We start from the raw sequence: 27541 nt of genomic DNA on the forward strand, positions 1-27541 counted from the left end.
TAATTGTATTAAAATGTCACTAGTTTGACCTTGGATCAAATTATTTAAATGTTCATTAATAACCAACATGTCATAGGAGCCTTTAAGATTTGATTTAAAAAATATACAGAATATATAAAATTGCCAAAATGGTATACGGTAATCACTGTACTGTAGTCATCTTAAATTTGTACTTAATCACCTTCGTGATTCGTTCAGATGTAGAAACATGTCAAACATGACGAGAAAGTGGTCAGCTGTTTTTGATTTTGTAAATAGATATGAACAGGATTTAAATTGTTGTATCGATAGCATGTATATGTTATGTTTAAAGTATATCAATTAAAATTTAGATTATAGCACCTGCCCCAGTGAATATAATTTACAATTGCTTCAATATGCTCTTATGCATTAACCATCAATCCTAAAATGATTCATTTTTTTCATGCACATTGCAATTTGATGACAGCATTGACATGCAGCAATATTTGAGTGAATTGCAATTTCTATGAGAAGCTGTTCTTTTGGTTTGTTCTTTAATGAGACAAAGTAGGCTACATCAGGGGGGGAAAAACAGTTTTTTTCTTATAACAACTTCACTCTTACATATATTTGACTGTCACAGACTCCCTTTGTATAACACCACACAAATCAATACAACCAATGGCTTTTCGTGTTAAAAAGGTTGATGGTACTCCTATTTGTTGCATTGAACTGGATGTTTTCGTAATCCAGTACTGCCCCCCTCTTGCTTGTCTAAATTGGCCTTTGACCTCTGACCTTCCCGCGGGGAACGGAATTCACAACAGAAGTATTAATTTCCCCAAAGGATGTCTCTTTGTACATAAACCCTACGGCTTTGTATTTGAGGAACATGCTTTTGTCATGTTTAAAGTACTGTTTTCATATCTATTGTTCTCACATACAAAACTGAAAAGAGTCTGTTATATACATCCAAGAAATTTTCCAACACTAAAACCACAGGTTCCTTATCCTGCAGTCGAAGCATAAAGAAGATCTACAGCGTGAGTCCAATTGAAGCCATCTTCATTTCCCCTCGGTCACTAAGTTTACTTTAATAATGCAGTTTAGAAAAATGCCATTTTGAAAGCGGGTGTGGGGGAGATGGGGCGTTGTGTTTGTTTTGTTTTTCAGAAATGCTTGCAGTTGGTCAGTCGGCAAAGTCTCACAAACAATGTGAGTATTCCTTTGCGCCAGGGTGGTCCATCACGGGCATGTCCATTTCTTGTATCAGTTTGGAGAAATTGTCTGCCCCTTTGGCTTTAGTCTGTCAGTCTGCAACGCACTTTTGAGATGGAACTGAAGATATATGAAGCGGGTCACTCGAGAACTGAGAGCGGAGCTTCCTCTTCATACTGGCCGGTCGACAGCATACTGGCAGGGGCTCAGGTTGGACACAGGATTCTGCACAGTGGGATACGTGAAGTTGGTGTGTTGCTTGGCCTTAAGTCGCAGACTAGCCAGACTGGAGTTGCAGGTGTCTCTGTACATATATGGGCCGGCTGTGCCAGCGTATGGGCATGTGGCTGCCGCTGAGTTGAGTGCCGTTGGGCTGTTGAGATTGTTAAGGTTCCCCAAGTTGTTGAGGCCTGTGCCAGGAACTCCAGCCACGGCCGAGGGCACCATGCTTGAGGCCATGTTCATCGAGGGGATGGAGCTAGGGGGAGAGAACATGGGTTGCGACGACAGGGGGCTTACATTCATCGAGTTAAAGAATGGGAAGCTCTTGGCGGAGAGTTGGCTGCTCGCTAAACTCTTAGTGGCCCAGTTGTTGTACGAGTAACCCGTGTACATATCATCATAAGGTTGCATGAGTCCGTTAAACTGGGCACCAAAGCCATTCTTGCACAATTCGGCCTGTTGGTTCCTCTCCCGCTTTCTCCACTTGGCACGCCGGTTCTTGAACCAAACCTGAAGAAGTCAAAATAAGAACAAATGTGATTAGTCAAAATTTCTTAACCCTCTGAAAAGTTGATTTCGGTTGGAGGAGTTTTATATTACAATAATTATCAGTCAGAAATGCACAATTTACTCTTGGAGATCAATTCCTTCAATCATAACACTCTGAGGTTAGGTGTCATGACATACAGTACTAGAAAATGAAACAAAACAAAAGTGATTTCAAATTCAAGGACACCAAAACACAATACCTTGAACGATTATGTTTAAGTATTATAGTGAAGCTCACACATTTCCATTACGGATGTTGTCTAAATCAAGACTGTGGCAAGCGAAAAAAATAATAATAATAAGGAAATATAGTGGCAGTAGCTCAGCTGAAGAAATGTGAGTCTTCTTCCCAAGCGAGGGACCAAACATCCAAACTGCTCATCAATTTGGCGTCCCTCCCCTTTCCGTATCCTAGATGTGTGCGTAAACGTTTCATTCTTTGTGTGTATGGCCATCATCACTCATGAGGTCTGTGAGCTCTCGAGTTTGACTTACTGTATCTATGTAAATCAGTGGTTCTCAATTATTTTCTGTCATGCCCCCCTAGGAAGAGGAAAACATCTCGCTCCCCCCTCCCCTCACACGACAATAAATAATATCATTTGTCTCTAAAATTGTAAAAGAACACCTTTGCATAACACTGTATCCTTATTAACGTATAAGAGAATGAAAGAAAAGAAATACTGACCAACTTACAACAAAAAATAGCTTTAGTAACTGGAATAGAAAAGATTTAAATTGCATCTGAAATTCAAAAATTACGTTAAATCCTTAATTTAACTATAAATATTTTTTGACTGACCATGTCGAACCATATGAATACTGAAAAATAAAATTACATGAAATCAATAACGGGGGTGGCTCGGTAGTCCAGTTGTCCAGTGGTTAGCACGTCGGCTTCACAGTGCAGAGGTATAGGGTTCGATTCCAGCTCCAGCCTCCCTGTGTGGAGTTTGCATGTTCTCCCCGGGCCTGCGTGGGTTTTCTCCGGGTGCTCCGGTTTCCTCCCACGTTCCAAAAACATGCGTGGCAGTCTGATTGAACACTCTAAATTGTCCCTCGGTGTAAGTGTGAGCGTGGATGGTTGTTCGTCTCTGTGTGCCCTGCGATTGGCTGGCAACTGATTCCGGGTGTCCCCCGCCTACTGCCCGAAGACGGCTGGGATAGGCTCCAGCACCCCCCGCGACCCTAGTGAGGATCAAGCGGTTTGGAAGATGAAGATGAAGATGAAGAAGAAATCAATAACTAATAATGCATTCAAACTAATCACCAACATTTTCTCAGGAGAAGAATATAAAAAAAACTTTAACCATCAAAACAAAAATATATAAAACTACTTGTGCTTTTTTTTTTTGTTCCAGATGATGTCTGGATTCATGGCTACAAAGAGCACGTTTTGCAATGCACGGCTTTTCGAAGCGAGGTTTGAATCAGGAAACAGCAACTCTCATCTCCTGCTCAATGTGTGGCCGGGACCTGTATTTGTCACTGAATTACCAATCATAAAGTGACATGATTGTTGGCAATATTCTGCACATTTTCGCTGAAAAAAAAAACTAGCACCTTATCAGCGTGGGGGGGCACCCCGCTATTTGAGAAACACTAATGTAAATGAACAGACATTTGTGTGACATGGTAACTTAACTGCTAAAGCCGTCCTCACCTCAGTCGACTGGTCGGTGGTTAACTCTTCATTGAAAATTGCTAGATGGATTTTACGGATTAAGGATTTTTTTTCAGAATTTGTCTGCTCAATCTAGATTGCAATTTTCAAAAGGAGCAAATATTAAATAGCAAATAAGAACGTTAAAGGCGATTTCATGTCTGAATGTCCTATTTGTAAAGCATCCATTTATTTTTTACAACTAGCAACTTAACTTAAAATTATTTTTTTTCTATCAAACACTTACTAGTCTTTTGGGTCCTCCCTCTTAGTATCAAATCTATTCTGCACGTAAAAGAAACCCATATGACTGAACAACACAAGAGACCATAACCAAAGTGTCATTCGGGGTCAAGGTCAATTTGTGTTCTCAATGAATGCAAACATCTGTCTGAAGCCAGCCACCAATCTGATTGGTACCACATTGGTACTCCCTTCCCCATGCTGCAATCCTTTGTAATGTATTCGCTTGGCTTTGTAATTCTCAAAGAATGTCAGCTGGAATAAAGCATGATTCTAAAGCACATGCACTGGCAATCATGGCACCTCTCCAAAAGCTTAAGTCATTTTGTGGGAAAATATGTCCGTCATTTACACAAGCGCAACAATCACCATGTAATGGAGACTGGAGCGTATGGTTAACCCTTTCAGGGGACAGCACTTACTAGAGTGGACAGCTATTCACGTTGTTTTCGCTGATTTCTTTTGGAGTAGTCCAATTACTTCACATAGATTGGGGAATTTCAAAATAAATGTGATTGGACAACATTTTTTTTCCTGGTAGTCAGGAGGATAAAACATGGCCTGAGTAAAGACATAAAAACCAGGAATAGGTAACAAAAGCAGAATGTTGACAATGCTTTGTTTCTGGAACAAATGTATTTATAATTATATGAATATCATTGGTTATGGGGAAAAAAGCATACATTTTGTTTCAGTGCTCTACCACCAAGGGTCTTTACTGTGACACCTCTCATCTCCCTTTGCAATCGAGTTCGACGTATCATTCAATCAACTGACTGGTATTATCGTAACAGAACACCGTTGAGCATCAATATCAGCCTAGAGCTTATGACTTTTCCATCTCACTCAGTGACAGTGGGGGAAACCCCCGCTGGAGAACAGAAGCCACTCAACCTTCACAGTGACTCCAAGGCTATGCTGGTTGAAGGTTTCTGGAAAGGGCGAAATGTCAAGGTGTTGAGGTTTCTTCTCAACATAAATCTTTATCCTGCTCATCGTGAGTCAATTAATGCACGTGAATAATACATGATTAATAGTTATGGATGCTATACGCAAGAAAGTTCAAAGCGAATGTTAGTTTTAAAACGTAGGTCAATGCACATGAGGTTTAGGTCACTGGTCTCAAACTCAAGGCCCAGGGGCCAGATCCGGTCCGCCACATAATTTTATGTGGCCCGCAAAAGCAAATCAAGTGTCAACTTCCATGATTGTCGCTAAATTCTAAACCAAAATGTCAAATTGTCATGCGTAATAAACAACATTGAGATTTTGCAATAGTTTTAAGGCGTTTACACTCACTAGAACAATGATTGATCAATATAAAAAAAAAATCCTCGTCTCACCACTTGGGTGGTGTCCGTCCCTCATTCAGCTCGGGTCCTCTACCAGAGGCCAGGAAGCTTGAGGGTTCTGCGCAGTATCCTTGCTGTTCCCAGCACTGCACATTTCTGGACTGAGATGTCCGATGTTGTTCCCGGGATCTGTTGCAGCCACTCATCTAGTTTGGGGGCCACTGCCCCGAGTGCTCCGACCACCACAGGCACGACTGTCACCTTTACCTTCCAGGCTCTCTCCAGCTCCTCTCTGAGCCCTTGGTATTTCTCCAGTTTCTCATGTTCCTTCTTCCTGATGTTTCCATCACTTGGGACCGCTACATCCACTACAACGGCTTTCCTCTGCCCTTTATCTATGATCACGATATCTGGTTGGTTCGCCATTACCATCTTGTCAGTCTGGATCTGGAAGTCCCACAGGATCTTCGCTCTGTCATTCTCCACCACCTTCGGAGGTGTTTCCCATTTTGACCTTGGGGTTTCCAGTCCATACTCCGCACAGATGTTTCGGTAGACTATGCCAGCCACCTGGTTATGGCGTTCCATGTAGGCTTTCCCTGCCAGCATCTTACACCCTGCAGTTATGTGTTGTATTGTCTCAGGTGCCTCTTTGCACAACCAACACCTTGGGTCTTGTCTGGTGTGGTATATCTGGGCCTCGATGGCTCTGGTGCTCAAGGCCTGTTCCTGAGCAGCCAGGATGAGTGCTTCTGTGCTGTCCTTCAGGCCAGCCCTCTCTAGCCACTGATAGGACTTCTTTAGATCAGCCACTTCAGTTATGGTCCGGTGGTACATCCCATGTAGGGGCTTGTCCTCCTATGATGGTCCCTCTTCCAGCGCCTCATCTTCTGTTCCCCATTGTCTGAGACATTCTCTGAGTACGTCATCCATTTGAGCCTTCTCCTTGATGTATTCATGGAGCTTGGATGTTTCATCCTGGACAGTGGCTCTCACACTCACTAGTCCCCGGCCTCCTTCCTTCAGTCTCAGGGTGCTGGATTTGGGATGGAACCCTCCATGCATGGTTAGGAGCTTTCGGGTCTTAACGTCCTTGGTCTGAATCTCTTCCTTTGGCCACCTTATTATTCCTGCAGGGTATCTGATCACTGGCAGGGCATAGCTGTTTATTGCCCGGGTCTTATTCTTGCCATTGAGCTGGCTTCTTAGGACTTGCCTCACTCGCTGGAGGTATTTGGCCGTAGCCGCTTTCCTTGTTGCCAGTTCGAGGTTGCCATTGGCTTGTGGTATACCAAGGTACTTGTAGCTGTCCTCAATGTCTGTTATTGTTCCTTCAGGGAGTGAGACCCCTTCAGTGCGGACTACCTCTTAGTCACCATCCGACTACATTTCTCAAGCCCGAATGACATCCCGATGTCGCTGCTGTAGATCCTGGTTGTGTGGATCAGGGAATCTATGTCCCTTTCGCTCTTAGCATACAGCTTTATGTCATCCATGTAGAGGAGGTGACTGATTGTAGCTCCATTTCTGAGGCGGTATCCATAGCCTGTCTTGGTGATTACTTGGCTTAGGGGGTTCAGTCCTATGCAGAACAGCAGTGGGGAGAGTGCATCACCTTGCTATATGCCACATTTGATGGACACTTGGGTAAGTGGCTTGCCATTGGCTTCAAGTGTGGTTTTCCACATCCTCATCGAGTTCGCAACGAAGGCTCTTAGGGTCCTGTTCACCTTATACAACTCCAAGCATTCAGTGATCCATGTATGTGGCATCGAGTCATAGGCTTTCTTGTAATCAATCCAAGCTGTGCACAGGTTGGTACGTCGGGACCTGCAGTCTTGTGCGACTGTTCTGTCAACCAGGAGCTGATGTTTGGCTCCTCTGGTATCTCTACCAATGCCCTTCTGTGCTTCGTTTATGTATTGATCCATGTGTCCACTTATCTTAGCCGCAATGATGCCTGACATGAGCTTCCATGTTGTGGAGAGACAGGTTATTGGCCGATAGTTGGATGGGGCTGCACCCTTCGACGGATCCTTCATGATCAGGATCGTTCGCCCTTCGGTTAGCCATTCTGGGTGAGTCCCATCCCTCAGCAGCTGGTTCATTTGTACTGCTAGGCGCTCATGGAGTGCTGTGAGTTTCTTTAGCCAGTAAGTATGGACCATGTCCGGGCCTGGTGCTGTCCAGTTCTTCATATCTGAGACTCTTTCCTGTATGTCTGCCACTGTTATGGTAACCGGGTTCTGTTCAGGGAGGTTGCTGTGTTCCTCTCTCAGGGTCACCAGCCATTGTGCACTGCTGTTATGTGCAACCTCCTTCTCCCATATGCCTTTCCAGTACCTTTCAGTTTCCAGTCTTGGTGGGTCAGCTCTGTTGTTAGGACCCTGCCACTGAGCGTACACTTTCGCAGGTTGTGTTGCGAACAGCCTGTTTATTCGTCTGGCCTCATTCTCTTTCGTGTACCGCTTTAGGCGACTGGACAAGGCTTGGAGCCTTTGTTTGGCAGTTTCGAGTGCTTCAGGTATGGTCATCTGGATGTACCTCTCGGGTATCGGCCTTTTCATCACACCTCTCTGGGCCTCCGTCAATTGACTCACATCTTTCCGGGCCACCTTGATCTTAGCCTCCAACCGTCTTTTCCATGGTGGGTAACGTATCTCATGGCTTCCATGGTTGCTCTTATAGCCCAGAGTCTCCAGGATCACTAATGCTGAAGCGTATATCAGCTCATTGGTTTCTGTGATCGTTACGGTAGGGATCGCCCTCAGTGCTGCATTCACACTTTCTATGAGACTTTCAGATGGTACTTCACATAGCCGTTGTAATCGGTTTCTAGGTTGCCCAGCTTTCATTCTCGCCATGATCTTAGCTTTCAGGTCAGTTGCTGCCTCGCTCAGCATTTCATTCATTGGGGCTGACCACCCAATCTCATCATCTGCATTCATTGGGGCTTGCCTCCCAATCTCTTGTATGACCTCCTCCTCTGATCTGGCAGCCTGGGGCCCTTCACCATGGAACCTGCGTTGTGCCTCATCAATCTCAAGTTGTGACAGCAGTTGCCGTTTGTGGATGTTGGAACACTGAGCTACTAGTTGTTTCGCGGTCAACCGTGACTGTGGGTTTCGAAGTAACCATTTAGCCCACATTCTCTGCATGTAACCCCTCTGACTAGGGTTGCTTGAGTAGTAGCATTCCAACAGAGCCATGTTATCGCATCTCGCCCATCTCCAGTAGCCCATTTTTCATCAGGGTGCTCTGGTTCCCCAGCACCTGACGCAGACCTTGTTTGGCCGGGCGACGTCTGAGCCGGCATGTCATTCGTTTTATTGTCTCTCATCATTGTATGAGGTAGGCATTAGCGTGAAGGATCTTGCCCAAGGACCCACACTGGATGGTGTTATGTGCTCATTTTTGCCCCAAGCGGGATTCGAACCACCGTCTCCCGTATGCCAAACCGATGCCTTACCAACTGAGCTATCCAGCCGCATATATATATATATATATATATATATATATATATATATATATATATATATATATATATATATATATATATATATATATATATATATATATATATATATATATATATATATATATAGGGCGGCCCGGTAGTCCAGTGGTTAGCATGTTGGCTTCACAGTGCAGAGGTACCGGGTTCGATTCCAGCTTCGGCCTCCCTGTGTGGAGTTTGCATGTTCTCCCCGGGTCTGCGTGGGTTTTCTCCGGGTGCTCCGGTTTCCTCCCACATTCCAAAAACATGCGTGGCAGGCTGATTGAAAACTCTAAATTGTCCCTAGGTGTGAGTGTGAGCGTGAATGGTTGTTCGTCTCTGTGTGCCCTGCGATTGGCTGGCAACCGATTCGGGGTGTCCCCTGCCTACTGCCCGGGGACAGCTGGGATCGGCTCCAGCACCCCCCGCGACCCTAGTGAGGATCAAGCGGTTCGGAAGATGGATGGATGGATGGATATATATATATATATATATATATATATATATATATATTGTTGACTGATTTCAAAACCAGTCATCAATTTTTTGTGTGTGTACAAGAATATGATGTGATGATTAAACATTTATTCAGTTTCACTGTTGTAACGCCCCTCCAAGGGAAGACGTAACTCCAAAGTGGCCCGCAACGAAAATGAGTTTGACACCCCTGGTTTAGGTGACGCCAAGACAAACTAGAGATGGGCTTTATTATGTGGAAAATTAAGGATCATAAATATGATTCATCTACATATTTATATGATGTACAAAGGGGTTGGAGGACCATTCGCCAAATTATCAGAAATCCAGCTTTGACGGCAGAGCGTACTGATCAGATAATGTGGCTTAGGTGAGTTTGTGTGAAGTAGTATGTACATAATTTCACATAAAATCCTTTTTAGACATCACAGTAACAGCGACTGACTACAAAGTGGTGGTCAGTGGTTACAGCCAAAGAGTACACCCCGTTCTGCCTTTTTTGCCTCCAAATGGAATTACTCAATAGTCAACCTCACAACGCTGACAAAACTGTTCACACTTTTTATGACCATAGCTAACATGGAAGACGAAGATTAGAGGTGAATAGATTGTGAATTGATTTCATTCAGACATAATGAATGAAATCTATTCATTGAGGTGCTATCACACCTCTAAGATTCATTCATTCATTTTCCAAACTGCTTTATCCTCACTCGGGTCGCGGGGGGTGCTGGAGCCTATCCCAGCTGTCTTCAGGCAGGAGGCGGGGGACACCCTGCCAGCCAATCGCACGGCACACAGAACCGGACAAGCTTCCGCGCTCACACTCAGACCTCGGGACAAATTGGAGTGTTCAATCAGTCTGCTATGCATGTTTTTGGAATGTGGGAGGAAACCGGAGGACCCAGAGAAAACCTACGCAAGCACGGGGAGAACATGCAAACTTCACACAGGAACGCCGGAGCTGGAAATGAACCCAGTACCTCTGCACTCTGAAGTCAACATGCTAACCACTCGACTACCGGGCCGCCTACCTCTAAGATTCTCCTGTCTATATCGATGCTGGCTGTAATTATAAAGTGGCCCTGCAGTCGTAGGCCAGCTTCGCATTCCCATCAAGAATGAGAGGGCTTCTCAGCGTACTCATTTTTGGATGTGTGTAGATTAATCCAAATGATCTAGTTTATACACTCAGTCTAATTTTGTTTTTTTTTAAAGCAGGTCAAATGTTTTGTTTTGTTATTTTGGAAACTGGACAGCACAAAATGACATTTAATTCCACTATTTACTTCCATTGCTCAAAAAAGTGTTTATAAACAGCTTTTTGCTCAACCACATATTGGTAAATTATGCTCCCAGGTGAAAAGCATGTAAAGCTGCTAAAGCATAAGCAGGTGAAACGGATTTAAGAGGCCAATCTGAAATGTGTTGTTTTTTCCGGAAGAACAACTATTAGTGCACACATTGTGACGTTTCATCTCATGAATATGGTTATGAGCTAAAAATAGCCAAAATAAAAACAAATATTTCTCATTGATCATTGTAGTCTATGTCATGGATTTGATTGGTTGTTACAAATTCCATTGCTATTGTGTGTCTTTTTGCAGTGGCTCTACTAGAGTACCTGCATTGCTTTAACCGTTATACATTTCTCATCAACTAGACCTGTGCTTTTATACTTTGCCACCCAATTACCTGGAAAATGTTGGTTAATTTCAACAATGATGTACTGTCCAGACACCACTTTCTATATTTAAAGAACACCACATTTTGAGCTTGCTATGAATATGCCTGTATACTGACTGTGTTTCATTGGCTGTCGACTCATCCCACGCAAAATCAATGGAGTTAAATCACTCATCTCTCAAATCATCAGTCACTTATAGACCTGTCACATAGAAACTGAGAGACATTAACATTCACTCCAAAAGGCAATTAGGAGTTTTCAATTAACTTAACGTTTGGTGGATATAAAAAAATATTTACGCCCCTGTTTATTTATTTATTTTTAATAAAAATGGAGATAAATAATTTTAAAGCATTTTTCCATGACAAATGGAGTTAAAACCTGTGCTGAGTTTAAAAAAAAAACATAAACTATTGAGATCATACTGCACACGCAGAACATGCAATTTATACCGGTACAACTCAGTTTTCTCAATTGAGTTGTACAGGTTGTAGGTCAAATTTATGGTTTTAACAGTCCGTTATTATCATACGTTATCACGCCACACGGCGGCGCCTCTTTAATTTATCATGTCAGTGTGACACCTTTTTCCGTAAACCTTCGAAATGGGAATCGGGTGTACCCGACCGCTGAGTAGCGTGAGATAATTATTTTGTTATGCGTAAAAAGGGTTTGTGGAAAATCAAGAAGTCTTTGCTGCCTTGGCTATCCAACAACACATGTCTAGTTACCTCCTCAGTTTACACCAACGGTGGAAAAAGGTTTTAATTGATGTTTATCTTAAACTTCTGAACATTTGACTGAGTGTCGACTTTTTCTACTTACTGTACATGCCTTGAAAATCAGATGAGTACGGTACCTGTAGAGAAACCTTGCAAATTGAAAGAGAACATGCAAACTCCACATAATTTCTCAGAACTCAGTGTTCCACCAAAGACAACAATACATCTTAAAGTTCAAACAGTGTGCATATAATTCAAAAAAAAAAAAAGGTTGCATCACCTTTGCGATGAAATCCCTGAAAGAGGCATCTCTTCGAAAATGACGGCTGTCTGCATCAATATGAATGGATGGTTGAACACAGGTGTTTTTGTCCTGTTCCTGCATTGCATTAAGTGGTGTAGCTATTGTGTGTATTGTGTGAATGAATACATATTAGAGCAAAATGACAAGAGTTCACGTGTTAACGTGCCGGCCTCACAGTGCCTTCCGGTGTGGAATTTGCATGTCCTCCCCACGATTACGTGGGTTTTCTCCGAGTACTCCGGTTTTCTCCCATATTACAAAACATGCATGGCAGGTTAATGGAACACTCTAAATACTAAATAACCTTTATGCAAAGGAAAAGATGTAGCACAGTGATATATGTAAGAAAATGGTAGGTCATGCCATACAGCCTTGTACCTACAGGAGCAGTATGGTATGTATCTCTTGGCAAGGTCAAGGATGAATGGTCATGGACTGGCCAGATTTGTTGTTCATCAGCACTGTACCATAAATTCATAAAATGTTTATTTACGACATGATTCAACTGTCTTTTGTGCCACGGGTGAACTGTTTGGGGAAAAAATGGGGCCTGTATGATTTGTATACCAAAGTGAATCAAGTGGTTAAATGAAAGTTAAAAAGCATGGGCTCGCACCAAAAATCCCCATTTGCTCTTCGCATTAACATTCACGAACAAGTGCATATTAGCTACAATAGGTTACTCAACTCAATAGGTTGCATTTGGCGAAATACGTTTCATCGTCTGACGAATGAAATAATGGTGATAAAAATGGCTCCACCATACATCGTCCAAAATAATACAGAAAGCCTCAAAAATCACTCTTTTGAAAACTAGACCGGAGTCTACATCGTCACATTGATGCAGCGGCATCAACCTATGGAAAGGTTTCAGCTTAATGTAGCCACCAGATCCTTTCCTGGACCCTGGCCAATGATAGAACCCATATTGACTGTTAAAATCAGTCCCGATAAATTATCAACGTGTGTACCCACCCTGACCCGTGCCTCTGTGAGATTGGTCCATACTGCAATCTCCTCTCTGGTGCTCATATCAGGGTAGCGGTTCCTCTGAAAGGTGGCCTCCAGCTCCTGGAGCTGCTGGCTGGTAAAGTGAGTTCGCTGCCTGCGCTGCTTCTTCTTCAGTGAGCCGTCATCAGTACTGGATTCATCCAGCTGGTTCGGGTGGGATTTCTCTGTGTCTGCAGTCATGTACAGGAGAGTGTGCCCATTAGTGGAAGACCAGCCATTCCATTAGCAGAGTAACTTAACATGTAAACATTCATGCCTTTTAGAACATAGACCTACTTACTACCATATGCAAATAGTATGCAATGAATAAACAGGCGGGAACCAAAATAGGTGCAATAAGTCAAATCCATGAAGTGACTAGACTGTTCATTTTGTGTGCTGGTCTCCATTGCTAAGAAAATGCTGTATGGCGTCTTTAAATATTCCCATGATCTATCAGGTTTGTTCTTCCGTGGAGAAAGAAAAAAACTGAGTGTGTTACAGCACATTGGCTGGCAATGTCTGACAAAGCCCGTGAGCTTCAGAGTTTTGATAGAAGCTGCTGTATCCCAAACCCATGTGCCTGATTGCTACCAAAGATCAATGGCTAGATAAAAATGCAATCATCATGGTCTACAAAACTAACAATATTTTGCATTGTCTTCATGTCATAAGGTTGCCTTGTATATTTTGTAACCTATAGAAATCAAAAAACAAGACCAATTCGCACCACAATTTATGTGCAGATATGTAGAAATAGAATAAAAATATGACGGGGAAACTCACTATATTTTTTATTTACTTCATGTTATAACTTTGCCTCATTCATTGGACACATTCCGTAACCTATTGGGGGGAAAAAACATGACCGATTCTCACCCAGATATATATGTGGAGGTCGATAGAAAATATAATCATATTCTGAAACTATAAGAATAATATTAACGTCAGAAGCCTAAGCCTAGTTGCGGTAAGGACAGACTTAAATCAATATCTTTCTCCTGAGCGAGCTCCAGCCTGAATTCATGACGGGAGATTCACAGAGAAAACTCCAGAATTCAATTTCAACAACCTAACACAACAGCCAGAAAATGGCAACATACGCGCCTAAAGGCAAAAACTCTCTCCCATATGGTTGTTTGTGGGTCTGATTTGAATATGAGTCGGGTTGCGAGATTTTTTTCATTGGGGTATTGGTCCAAGGTTTGTTGGCCAGGTTTCCATTTTTTTCCCCTTATATTTAACACATGAAGGAAAATGAGGCTGACAGAGCTGTTTTTGTGATTATGAATAAATTACCCGGTTTACCCTCAAAAACTATACAAAAATGTTTACGAATTATCGTTCCTTCAACCGCCACAACCATCAATTCAATGGCTCTATGCATTTCAATGTACAGTAAATCTTTTGCACTGGAGTCGGTGATTGTGTCGTGGTACACTCGCCTGACTTGTGAGTGGGCAGCGTGCGATTGTGGGTCTGAATGGTTGTTTGACTCTATATGTGCCCTGCAATTGACCAGTTCAGGGTGTGGTCTGCCTTCCGCCCAGAGTCTGGGCTGGGAAAGGCTCCAGCACCAGGATAAGCAGTGTTGAAAATGGATGGTTGGGTGAATCTTTTGCACCAGTGGGACGCTTCTGCCGGGTTTCCAAAACATTTAGTGGCAGCATTGATTTTTGATTAACATGGTCTATAAAAAAAAAAGAAAACATTTTTTAAAAATGTACAGTACACGAGGCATTACATTCACCTGAAAATATTCACAAGGCTGTTTCAAAAGAAGAGTAATCGCTGGATGGTTATTCTGACAATGAATCCGAGCATGCTGTCGCGAACCATGGCATGTCACATGCCCCAAGTGTTAACTGTTTACTTTACTGTAAAATCATGAGAATAATCAGAGTAATGACTCATTGGCAAGCACATGAAAGATAGGGTTAGAAATCGGGAGTCTCCCTTGAACCTCTGAATCTGGAAAGTTGGCAAGTATGAAGTAGTATTTAAAAAGTAACAAATATAATTACGGGCGGCCCGGTAATCTGTGTTTAGTACGTCGACTTCACAGTGCAGAGGTATTCCAATTATTATTTCAATTCCAGCTCCTCTGTGGAGTTTGCATGTTCTCCCCGAGCTTGCGTGGGTTTTCTCCGGGTCCTCCGGTTTCCTCCCACATTCCAAAGACATGCACTGCAGGCTGATTGAACACTCCAAATTGTCCCTAGGTGTGAGTGTGAGCACAAATGGTTGTTCGTTTCTGTGTGCCCTGCGAATGGCTGACAACCGGTTCAGGGTGTCCCCCGCCTACTGCCCGAAGACGGCTGGGATAGGCGCCAGCACCCGCCGCGACCCGAGTGTGGATGAAATTGAATGAATGAATGAATGAATGAATGAATGAATGAATGAATGAATGAATGAATGAATGAATGAATAGATATAATTACAAAAAACTCGAGAGCTCCGGACATAGACGACATGCACGCCACATTGCCCTGTGCCGAATGAATGTCATACTTTAGCAGTCAGTGTCACAACAAGAGGAGAGAAGAGAAGGGACAAGGACTCTACAGGCTACCAAAAGAGGACCCAAGATGGAGCACTTGCAGTCAGCTCTTCAGCGCCTCTGATGAAAAATGTTACACAATCAAGGCAAGAGCACATCAAATGGCTGGATAACTAGCTCTGTGGAACTCATACAAGTATGTACCCATTCCCTTTTGGTTGTGGCGATATTCAAAGGCAGAAAAAAAAGGTTGAATGCTCAGACCTTATAGATTATCTGGATCCATATACTTTAATAATAAAATATTGACTTATTTCAGATGATAAAACAAATGTATTTCTTTGTTGGTCCATCAATCATCCAAATACAGTTGTTCTGTTTTCTTTAGTATTGATAAACAAACTAGATTTTACAGTCTCGGGGCTCTATCATCAGACAGCATAGCTGCGCTCCAGCAGAAAACCTGGTGTATCCTGATTTTCATGCCGATGCAATCCTTGATGTGCTTGTTTGGGACTTTGGATCAACTCTCTGCGCCTTGCTGGGAGTTCTGACGTGCCAAAGGCATTTCCTTCAACGTGCACCTGACAATTTCATAGCTGAAGGTACTCTAAACCTTATTCCTGGAACCATATCTCACTATTGCTGCAGGCAGGGAGGCAGATTCTGAGCTGAATGGAAAAATGATGCATGCCATCGTATTTCATTCATGAATATGACAACTATGTGCATCAAACTCTTTGAATCATTGCTGACCTCAATTCATTGAATGCATTACGGTACATTTATCATGTTTATTATTGTTTTTATAAATCAACCCACTGCCTGCGGCACAGGTGCGGGGCATGGCGGAGGGTTGCGGGCCTGGGGCTGGAAGTGATCGGTCTCACATGGGCATGTACACAGGGTGGGAGGCAGCATCCAAGTGGACATTTCACAGATCTCTGATCCCGCTCATGTCAATTTTATATCATCTGCCCATGGAGGTCTGCTTGCGCTTACTTACGAGCGCACTTTATCTCCTCAGTTTCTCCATCCACCATGGCAGGGACTGGGAGCCGTAAATTCAGTCCTCTGTATTCTCGCCCACAATGGCGCCCTTTTTGAAATGTGGCACTCACTACACCCACTTGCATAGCTCTACAAGTATACCAATACTTGTTCTCGCCCACCTCTGCTCGGATTTAGACTGTGCCCAGTGCAAGATTTGTACTAAGCATGAAAAAACGAGCCCTTTTGTGCTTTGTTGTAAAACATCACTTCGGTTGCTCTTGATGACTTTAGCAAGTGACGAGCATGTGAAAAACATCTTAAAATCGTATCTGAAATGTTTCTACCTTTGGACTAGTTCATGGCAATTACTGGTTCCATTACGTTCAGAGATGTGCGAAAATACGGAGTGTATCTGTCGCCCGGCACAATGAGTGCCATAGGGGGACCACACATCCATGTTATGTCTGCCAGGACTCTACCAGATTTGGCTGCCGCTGCTATGAGGACCTCACAGAAAGAAGTGAAATTAGTTGGCCAGCTAATCCTGTGGATCAGGCTTTTGTGACTGGGGCAGGTTGGGCTCTGTTTGGTGAGGGTTTAACTCTCTGGGAGCGGCTCGAAATCATCAGCAGGGTTTAAAAACAGACTCCACGGGGCCACCAGCAAAACCAATAAGAGCCAAGCTGTGGCTGTTATCTGGCAGTAAACTGACACTGGCTAAGCTGTCACTTAAGGCCAAAGTCTAAAACACAATACAGAGGAAAGGGCAGCCCTTTTTAGAGCAACGCGCTTCCCAACAATGGAAGCAATCTGACTGATAATGTGCTGACAAACCAGACTTTTTCCAGGTCAGCTTCACGGAGGAGTTTATTATGCAAGGCTTTTAAACAAATAACCTAGCTCATGTAATCTTCTGACTGAAAATGTACTTTCACAATATGCATGGACCTAGAAAAAAAATGACGTCATTTGACACTCATTCATCTATTAAAAAAAAAAAAGAAAAAAGATGAGAGCCTCTTTTGCCTGCCCTGCAGGAAATAGTAACACAACTTATTTTAATAAGTTTAAATTTATTTATAAAAACATTCATTAAAATTGCAGTTGATGTAATTACATTCCGGCAGCAGATAATGAGGCCAACATTTGAACATTCACTTTTCATTTTTCTTTGTTGATGATGTAGAAAAAAAAGACAATTTATTATATCTTTATATTTAATTCAAGTGTCTGGTACATGGTGTAAGAAATAATACAGTGTACTCGTATGAATTGTTAGGGTGTCGAACCATGCATTGCCTACGTTAGCAATTATGTTAATCTCCCTAACTCGTGGACGCAACTACCATGATGCGTTCATGCAAACGTTCATGATATTCAAAACAAGAAATATAAAACACGATGAAGCTCCGTTTTAACGAATAATGTACTCTTTACAAGTTCGCTATTATCGTATGTGACGATAATAAACGCATTTCTGCTGAATACAAAGGTGGCCTGCGCGTGCAGACAACCCAAGTTAGTTATTCTTCTGCATTATTCTGCAGAACTTTTAACATAAATTATTCGATTTGATATTTCCTTGTGCTCAGCTGCAAACATGAGTCACGCGCTGTCACGGACAAGGAGGTTTCCTTCTGTCAGACGCGCTCCCGATAATACTTTTATTTAGCTTTTAAAACACAACGTCAAGTGTAATCGGATGTAAACTGGGCGAATTACTATTCCCTAACCAATATTATCCGATTCGTCGTAAAATTTATTACTTTCTTTAAAAAATATTTACAATAACACCAGATCAAACCGAACGGGACACAGTGTGTATTCTGCATTCCCGCAAGCTCTTATGTGACTAAATTCCATTTTCGGAGTCGCTAGAAATACCTTGTGCTTTATTAGCCATCGCCTGACCACGAGAGAGACCACAAACAACGGAGTGTCCAATTATTGAGGATTAGGGGATATGTGCGTGGCTCATGCTTTCCGGGCGCATTTAATTCCAGTCTATGCATTTACAAGCAAGATAAATAGCGCGTATTTATCACGGGCTGTCATTACACTGCGTCACTGGATGGGTTTATAATAATTATAATAATAATAATAATATAGTATAATAATAATCCAGGGTATGAATGACACCTTTGTCTGAACTGGTCCACTGAATATCATCACATTCGCTAAATAATTCAACGCTCTGCAATTAATTCCAAGCAGAAGTGTGAGGACAAACCGAATTGAATTGACTGGGGAATTAGGAAAATTAGTCATAATATGCACGTAGCATTTTATACGACAATGGACCAAATTTGGTTCAATTGGAATTTGATTTCCCCCAGCCATTCAATGCAGAAAATGTTATCGTGAGATCTCACTACCTTTATTTTATTGCTATTGCATTATTTCTTAATTATTTATGACGAACGCAAAATGAAATGGCAGTAACGTTTTAGTTGGGCACCCATCCGTTTTTGATGTCCCGCATGTCATGATAATTGGCACATACCCCAGATTACGTGGGGCACAGCAAAACCCCAAGTATGACAATTAGCGTTTTTACATATATTTTTATTTCTGAATTAACACTAATCACCACGTGTTTACGTTCATGACGATAACAAACGAAACAAAATGGGATAATCATCATATTTTCATTAATTATTCATGCAAATAGCGCTGTTTTTTGTATCTAAACTCTAGCTTATAATACACCTTGTATTATTTCTAAAATGCTTCACTTTAGTAACAGTTTTTTAATGTACATTTTTTACTTTTTTAATAGACCCCGATTCAATTCACCAGTGTAAGGGTACTTACCACTACTCTCTTGGCCTTTACATCCCTGGTCGTGCTGCGGAGTTCCAGAGTCGGAGAGCGACAGCGCCGGGCTGCGGGCATCGCTATCCGTCAGGAGGTTAAAATCCATAACCAGGCTCTGCACACGGACACGCAAAATACACGTTGAATGCACACTGTCAACAATTGGTTTAAGATTTAGCGAGGTACACTCTCCGTCACATTTTTTTCTACATTTGGCATTAACTCCCAACCCTCCCATTGTTTTGGTATTGATCGAGCTGCCTGTCAACGGCACTGAACGAGTTAAAAATACATCCATCAATAGACACCATCATTATTATTATTAATATTATTCTTATCTTTATTATTATTATTATGACTATTATTATTTCTATATAACGTTGTTGTTCATTTTACCAATAAATTGTTGACTGTTTCCACTTCCACTTTGTGGTGACGTCATGAACAGAGCGAGACCTGTCAGTGACTATTTTAGGCTAACATGGAAAGCAATTTATTGCTGTTGGATTTCTAGACCAATTGGCAAGCTGATGAGACATCTTCTTTCACATCGCTCCCAAAATAACTAATGGTTAATTTTATTTATCGCAGCGTATTTAACACCTTGAATACATGGGCTTTGGGGATGACAAGTGTTGTATAGAAAAAATGCAATGTGTGCAAAGTCTTAAATGCTGTATACCACTCCCCCACACCCCCAAAGACACAAAATCTGTTTTATAATACAAACAATAGGAATTTGGGGGGGGGGGGTCACCTCAAGTCAACCTTGTCACAATTTACCCTCTTTTCCAGGCATAAATGTTGAGGCTGTATTTCAACCTTTACCGGATATTTGGATATGGGCAGTCTCTGTGGGGCAGTAGGGTTGTGGTTACAGCTTTCTTACTTAGAAGCAGTAAATTTAGATTCCAGGAAAGGCTGGACTGTATTTGTCTCCGCCTCCAACCATCCAGCCCCCCTGCTGTAGAGATGGCGCTACACCACTGTGATTGCAGGCCATGCTCTTGGCCATGTGTTTGTCCATCATCCGTCACAGGTCCCATGGTACTCAGAGGTGGGCGTAATTTAAGGTTCACTGCCCTCTGAATTTATATATACACACACGTACACCTGATTTTGACCTTTGACCCAAAGAAAACTGATGTTTGTATGAATGATTGCATATGTCTAATCCCATATTTCTTTGGGATTAAATGGACAAATTATTGGCTGTTTTGCCTTCATAAATATCCCACATAGTTAACATGGAAGTAAATATCAACCCATTTGAAGTTTTCAGTCTTCAGGGAAGACTTTGTTCTTTTAAGATATTTTTAGACGCCCTATCAAGTGTTTGAGGGAATATATGTCACGTTTTTCCATACCAAACTCGTCCACTTTTCTTTGTGCACTAGGGCACAGTCATGTTGGAACAGAACACTGTTGCCACAATTGGAAATGTCAGGGGAATTAAGTGGTCTAGTTCACCGATGACTAATTACCATAGAGGTGTTTTCGTTTAATTGTGTCTATTTAGGTGTCCCTGGCAATGAGACAGCCAATTGCCAAACAGGCGATCTTTGCAGGGTGACCCCACCTCTCGCTCAATGTCATCTGGAATAAAGTTCCGTTGCCTTCTAAAACCCTGCACAAGATCAACACCATCCAGAATAGATGGTTGGATACGCCCACCGCCTTTTGAACATCACTCCACAATATGTATACTTTACTTCACATCAGGTTTGCCCATTGCGTCGCTCGCGACCAATAGCTCGCCAATTGTTGGTCGATTGCATGGCATTAACTCAAGTCACATAGACCTCCTTTTTTTTCTATTGATAGAGCTGCCTGTCAACGCAGAAAACGATTTAACAAAGATAATAATAATAATAATTAAACACTTTCCTCTCATCCGTTCTGAAATTTGTCACTTGATAGACACAAAGGGCAGCCAGTCATATCGCCATTCCTGTCAACTTTTCGGAGCGCCAACCTGTATAAACTACCCAAAAAATCCTTATAAAGAGCAAAAAATCCTTATAACATACCAACGCGTTTTATATGTCAAAATAACGGCAGAAAAAAACCCACGAACTTTTCAATGATATTTATTGTAGATCTCCATAATACAATGTCTGGTTAATGTCTAATCATCATTGTACTTAGTGGCATTACTGTGTTCAGAGTTGTATTCCTGCGTTACTTTTTGACCAACTCCAACTCATTTGGAGTTGGTGAAAAAAAGACCGGAAATGTTCAGAATCTGTATGATTTGTGCGATACGGCCATATATGTAGGATTCACCACAAAATCCGTATGAACAATGGCTAAACCGTATGAGTTGACAGGTATGTATCGCTGTTGCATCCCTCACCACGCATTCAAGGACGCTAACTTTTAAAACTAGCTGTTTCCATTTTGTTCTGTCGCCACTCAACTTATAATAATAAAGTATAAAAATGATTAATGGGACCAGGTAAACCAAGTATTTCCAGAGTGAGGGAAGGATTTTTGTTTTGCGGTGGACTCCATAGCGCGGCGTTTCCGACTTGCCGCTGAGCGGGCGGGCCAGGGGGAAGCAGACGAGGCGCTCGGGCGTGCGCTCGCGGTTTCCCCAGCACTGGAGAATGACGTGCAGGATGGAGAAGACGTCCACCCGTGTACCCTCCCGTGGCGTGTCTCGGCTATCAGTTGGTGTGCTGTTGGTGGGGTTGGCGACCGGCTGACGGGTATGTTAAGCCGGTCGGTCCGCCCCGGGCGCTTGCCGAAGGAGGGAATGTGGAGCAGGATTTTCGGGCCATTGATAAAAAAAAAAAAAACATTAAGTCCAAATACCCGTTCCAATATTACTGAGGTTCATTGGGAGGTGTGTGAAAGGCTTGTTAGCAGCAGGTCCTATCCAGACTCCGTCGCCTGGCTGATTTCATTCACCGCAACTCATCAGAATTAAGTAAGGATAGAAAATGTTCAATGTGTTGTGCAATCTGTATTCAGGCACTTATGCAAAGCACACCGATACATATTGAATCTAGAAATAATTCTTACTGTATTTTTAAAGAATGAAATAGATCGCTTGGACTTGGTCTTTTTATAAATATTTTCCATGCTGAAACACTGTGGGTGTCCTGCTTTACATTACAAACACATCATTGAACCGACTCCAGTGTGGGATCCCCTCACAAACGAGATGTGTCATCTCAAGGTTTTTTTTTAAAATCACAATAAGAAAATAATTTTCACCAGTTGACCCCAGGCTCGCAAAAGGGGTAGCATTTTTTTGGACAGAGTGCAAAAATGGCTTGGAACAAAGAAAATGTGATTTTTTTTTCTTTCTGAAAAGTACTTCACATTCTTTGGATTTATTTCACAGCAACCAGCTACAAATGAGATTTTACCTTTTACATGTAAAGTGACACGACTAAGTTATTTTTGCAATGAGATCCAACTGTACATTAAAGTCGAAAGGAAATAATCTTGTGTTGAAGAGACATCAATAAAGTCAGATCTCCTTATCTTTGAATAGAACATAGCATCCCTGTTGATGCATATATGAAATTGTATTAAACCATATGTCATATGTTAAAAAAAGAAGTTATGACCATTTGCAGCATAACATATCAGTATCTGCAATCTTAAATCTGTAAAACACATTTAGTGACAATTCATGAAGCGGTTCAGATAATGGATGGATGAATTCATATTTTCTGTATCATATGCTTTCTGACTCATTTTAAGTTAAAAGTGTCTTTCCGAAGCGAAAAGTTATTTAAAGTTACAGGATTAGCTTTTATTACGCCTGCGGCTGAATTATTTTGATGTGATCACTGACGGTATTGTCACGAAAGGTTTATGTGATTACAGAGAATGGACAAAAAATATGACACTTGAATAAGAAGTGAACAACATGATGCATTTAGAGCAACTGCATATACAGTTACTTGTAGCCACTCTGCATAAGCATGCTGATGCGTTTAATAAAACAGAATAGTGTACCATATGTGTGAAATCTGAGACGTGAACCTCAACACTGCAAACATTTTGTGGAGATTATCATGCGAGAGAATTGCATCTGTTTTCCATTGCACATTCGTGAGAATTATCATCGCCTTTCAGAAAAGATGAGAAGACTCCAAAATTGGTTTTCAAAGCCATGGGCTATAAGTCCTTTCTTGGGAAAGAACATTTGAGGCTGTATAAGGTCATAAACTCCTAGTAGAGAGATTAGCTTTGTAAGCGCACTGCCTTAGTGTGGTGGTTTTGGATTAATGGGCTCCTGATACAGAATGGTGGGTTAAAATTGATTTGGGGTTCAGAAAGCTCCACTTTGCCTTAATTGTTCACATACACGTAAATAGTGCATCAGAGTGACATTCATTTTGTTTTGAACATACACACAGTATTTTTAAAGTACTGTATCACTCAAATAGTATATGAACAGTATAACTAAAAAGAAAAATGCACAGCTATGGTGCTTGTGAAACCATCTCATCTGGTTCCCATCCCGTGAACCAAGTATAAAAATACAAACACTCTAAATTTAAATGAACTAGTTTGAATTGTAAAATGGAGTCCTTAGGTGATCTTCCTTGGATAGAGTATATGTCCTCTGTGCTAAAACCAAAGTTTACAATTCGGTCCCCCCAAAAAACGAGCCCCTTTTTAAAGGAATTCAGTCAGTAATTTGTCATTTGTAAGAAAGAATTGCAGCGCCGCACTACCCAAACTCTTTGGAACTGTGGAGCCAGGGTTTTTACCAGGCAACAACGACTAGTTTCTTTTTTTTGAGGAGAGGGGTGTGTAATTTGATTGTAATACAACCCAGAGGGGCGATATATATCTGACAGTGATGGATGGCCAGACGGAGTGGTGTCAATGTGGTGCTGAGAGGCCCACCGGCTTGGCACTGCCAGTCATGTTGTCTAGAACAAGGTGTCAGCACCCTCACGCCCCCTCCCTCCCCATTCCTGCATGCACTTCCCAGCCTATACACACGCCAGGGGGGCCACTTGACAATATTTCCAAAATCAAGATCCTTCTACACCCAGCTACCCTCCCCTCCCGCTAATGACCAACAACCTGCCACAAAGGCTAACAAGGTGCGTGACTGTAGAACTGAAATGTGCACTTCACTTGGGAGGTTAATTAATTATTAATTAATGAAATAATTAATAAAAAATAATATTGCAAACATGTGGGTGACTTTTCTCTTGATGCCGGGTGTATGTTCGTCTAGCTAGATGAATATTCCATTTGCGTTGGTGTGCTCATTAGCATAAGCAGTATGCCAGTAACACCGATCTTATTTAAAATATATACGAGGATGGTGAAAATAATAAAAAAGATAATAAAGGATGTAAAAATCCGCTCATATTTCAGGAGATTGCCCCCGGTCCATCTGGCGGTCCGTTGTGCAGGATGTTCGCATTTGCACGGACAGCAGCGATCAGCGCGGGAATTATTCATAAACGCGTCGAGAATTAATTCTAGGGATTAAGAGTTGATTAAGATGTGTGTCACTTTGCTGTCTGAGAACTTATTAAGGGCCTCCTTGAAGAGACGGCAGATGGAATTTCGGCCCGATGTTTGTAGATGTTAATTCGGGCCCTCCTATAACACTCATTTGCATATGATTGAAGGAGGCCGAGACCTGCACAATCAAACACTACCTCCAAATAACTGACTGAGGACGTCCGCACTTACGCTCCTATTTTAGATAGTTTGTCACAGAAATAAATTAGTTTAGTTAGTTATTATTATTATTAGTTCTTTCACGTGTGGAAATTACCGCGAAGAACGACGTATCATGGCAAATTCATTGGGTTTTTTTCCTAAACATTTTAATTTATCTTTACTTCTCCGCTTGCACGACGACAACAAATTCCTATACAGTAGGTTAGTTTTCAATTATAAATGTATGCTTTCAATTGTAAATGTATGCTTATTTTAGCCAATTTGCATTGGTGGAATAAACACAAACAAAACAAGAACAATAAAATAAACAAAAATGTTTTCTGAATCCGAATCTAATGTATATATATATATATATATATATATATATATATATATATATATATATATATATATATATATATATATATATATATAATATATAATAATTATATATATATATATATAATAAATTAGGCCTACTATTGATTGAATGAATAGACCTACATGTAATACATTATTTTATTTTTAAATTTTAAATTATTTTCGCATGTATCACTGTCACTTCAGCAGGGTGCGTTCTCCCACGGCAGCAAAACCACAAAAAAGAACGGCACTTCCTCCAAACATTTAACTAAATTAACATTGCCGTGTGTCGTTGCTGGGAGGCGAGCGCAATATTGTAAACTAGATTTGATTTGTCGTCTATCTGATTTCTTTTTGTTGTTGTTTTTCTAGAGATTCTGATTGTTATATTGAAAATGTCAACGTGGTCAACAAGAACAATAGTTTACTGAAACAGATTATCATATACCAGGCAGTAGATCATGAAACAATGACTAAATGGTTGTTTCTATTCGGCAAATCTCATTTCCAAAACGTTTGATCAAACGGGTTTTATTTCCTTTACATTCAAAAACTATTATTTCATATAAATTCTAAATGCATCGTCTCTGTTTTAATCTAATCCTCGAAAATAATGATGAGGTAATGACGTATTTTAAAATGTATTTACCTTAACAGAATATTTTTTGAAAATTGATAGTGAACTTCGACTTGTTTATTACTCGCGCGGCTGTGCGTGTGTAGGGAGGGGCGGGTAGGGAGGGGGTTTATAGAGCAGTGTCTCTTGTGGCCCCGCAACCACCTGCCACCTATCAATTCTGAACCTCAAAATATTTTTCACAGACTTGTCTGCCTCTGGGAAGTCAGTGTGTATTTCCGATGGAGTAAGAAAATAATTTCAATTAATTTGCGCTATAAATTGCAGGCAGTTCATTTTCAAATGCAAGAACAAATCAATATCAACTTCGGTCCATTGCATTTAAAATAATAATCGGCTTTAAAAAATACAGGTAGTTTGATTTTATTGTGGATTTTCTGTCTGTGCCCTATAAGAAGTTTAATTCAACGCAGATCATCTGTTAAATCGACTAAAAGGCGGAAACATGCGGAGTCATTTTCATGTCTGCTTTTCGGAAAACGTGTATGAGAAAAACAAGTTCTCGACAGGCAGGGAAAGTGCGGCTGCGAGCACTTACATCCAATCCCGGTCTGGTTATATTAATCCGTAGAGAAGGCAAAGAGCTTTGCTGCGGGCCGCTGGCTGTCCTGGCTTCAGGTGTGACGGTGACATGGACAAAAAGTTCATCGGTTTATCAAAAAGTCTCAAAAGCTAGTCGAGAGTCGGCGAGTCGCTTTCCTCGCAGTTTGTCTCCCCTCTGTGCTGGCATGTAGACTGCAAGAACAGTGCGGTTGGATCCCACACACAATGTAGGGGTGGGCAGAGAGGGTGGGGGCTGCGTTCATACGAAATATTGTGTGTGTGACAGCGAGGTCCACTAAAGGACGGCCCCCATATCTCGGGACGCTCTCCCTCACTCACCCAGACAGGCACACACACACACGCACATACACACACACACACACACACACACGCACACACACGCACACACACACGCGCACATACACGCACACACACACAGACACACACACACACGCACACACACACACACTTACACACACACACACGCACACACACACACTTACACACACACACACACACACGCACGCACACACACACGCACACACACGCACGCACACACACGCACACACACGCTCACACGCACACACACACAGACACACTTACACACGCACACACACACACTTACACACACACACACGCACGCACACACACACACACCCACGCACACACTTACACACACACACACACTTACACACGCACACACACGCACTTACACACGCACACACACACACACACACACACGCATGCGTCCCTTATTCCCCCCCAATGTAACAAAAATGGTTACCAGGAAGTGAGATGGCTTGGACTTCACAAAAGAAGACCGGCATGCCTCGAAGCCATCCAAATCACAGGAGATTCATAGCTCAGAATTTGGGTTCGATAGCAACGTGACCATTTTGAGCTAGCAAGGGAAGGGAAGGGCTATTGTCCTTGTGAGTATCATGCTGTGGATGACAATAGTCTGATGAACAAACCAGAAGTCATCTAACAAAACAAAAGGAAGAGTGAAGCAGTGAATGAAATGGTTAGTTGCTCCTAATGTAAGGAAAACCTGCAGGTGGCCAGTGATTCTTACACACAAAATGTTGGATGTTGCCTCCCTCAATTCCTTCGCCTATTTTGGTCACAGTGATGTGTTTACTTGTAGTTTATTTTTTTTTGGGGTCATGGAATGGAAATGGAAATGTGAAATATTATGAAACTTTAAAAAAA

At 41.8% G+C, this 27541-nt stretch overlaps 1 protein-coding gene across 1 annotated transcript; it reads right to left on the reverse strand.

Annotated features, from left to right (window-relative positions):
- On the reverse strand, positions 1-26562 carry pitx3 (paired-like homeodomain 3). Its single transcript, XM_052081165.1, has 4 exons — positions 26325-26562; positions 19132-19249; positions 12810-13015; positions 1-1911 (listed from the first exon to the last, which is right to left on the reverse strand). The coding sequence occupies exons 2-4, from the start codon at positions 19238-19240 to the stop codon at positions 1351-1353; spliced, it is 876 nt and encodes a 291-aa protein (XP_051937125.1). The 5' UTR covers positions 19241-19249; positions 26325-26562; the 3' UTR covers positions 1-1350.
- Positions 26563-27541: the final 979 nt, after the last annotated feature.

Source organism: Hippocampus zosterae, chromosome 11 (genome assembly GCF_025434085.1).
Source record: "Hippocampus zosterae strain Florida chromosome 11, ASM2543408v3, whole genome shotgun sequence".
Classification (NCBI taxonomy): Eukaryota; Metazoa; Chordata; class Actinopteri; order Syngnathiformes; family Syngnathidae; genus Hippocampus; species Hippocampus zosterae.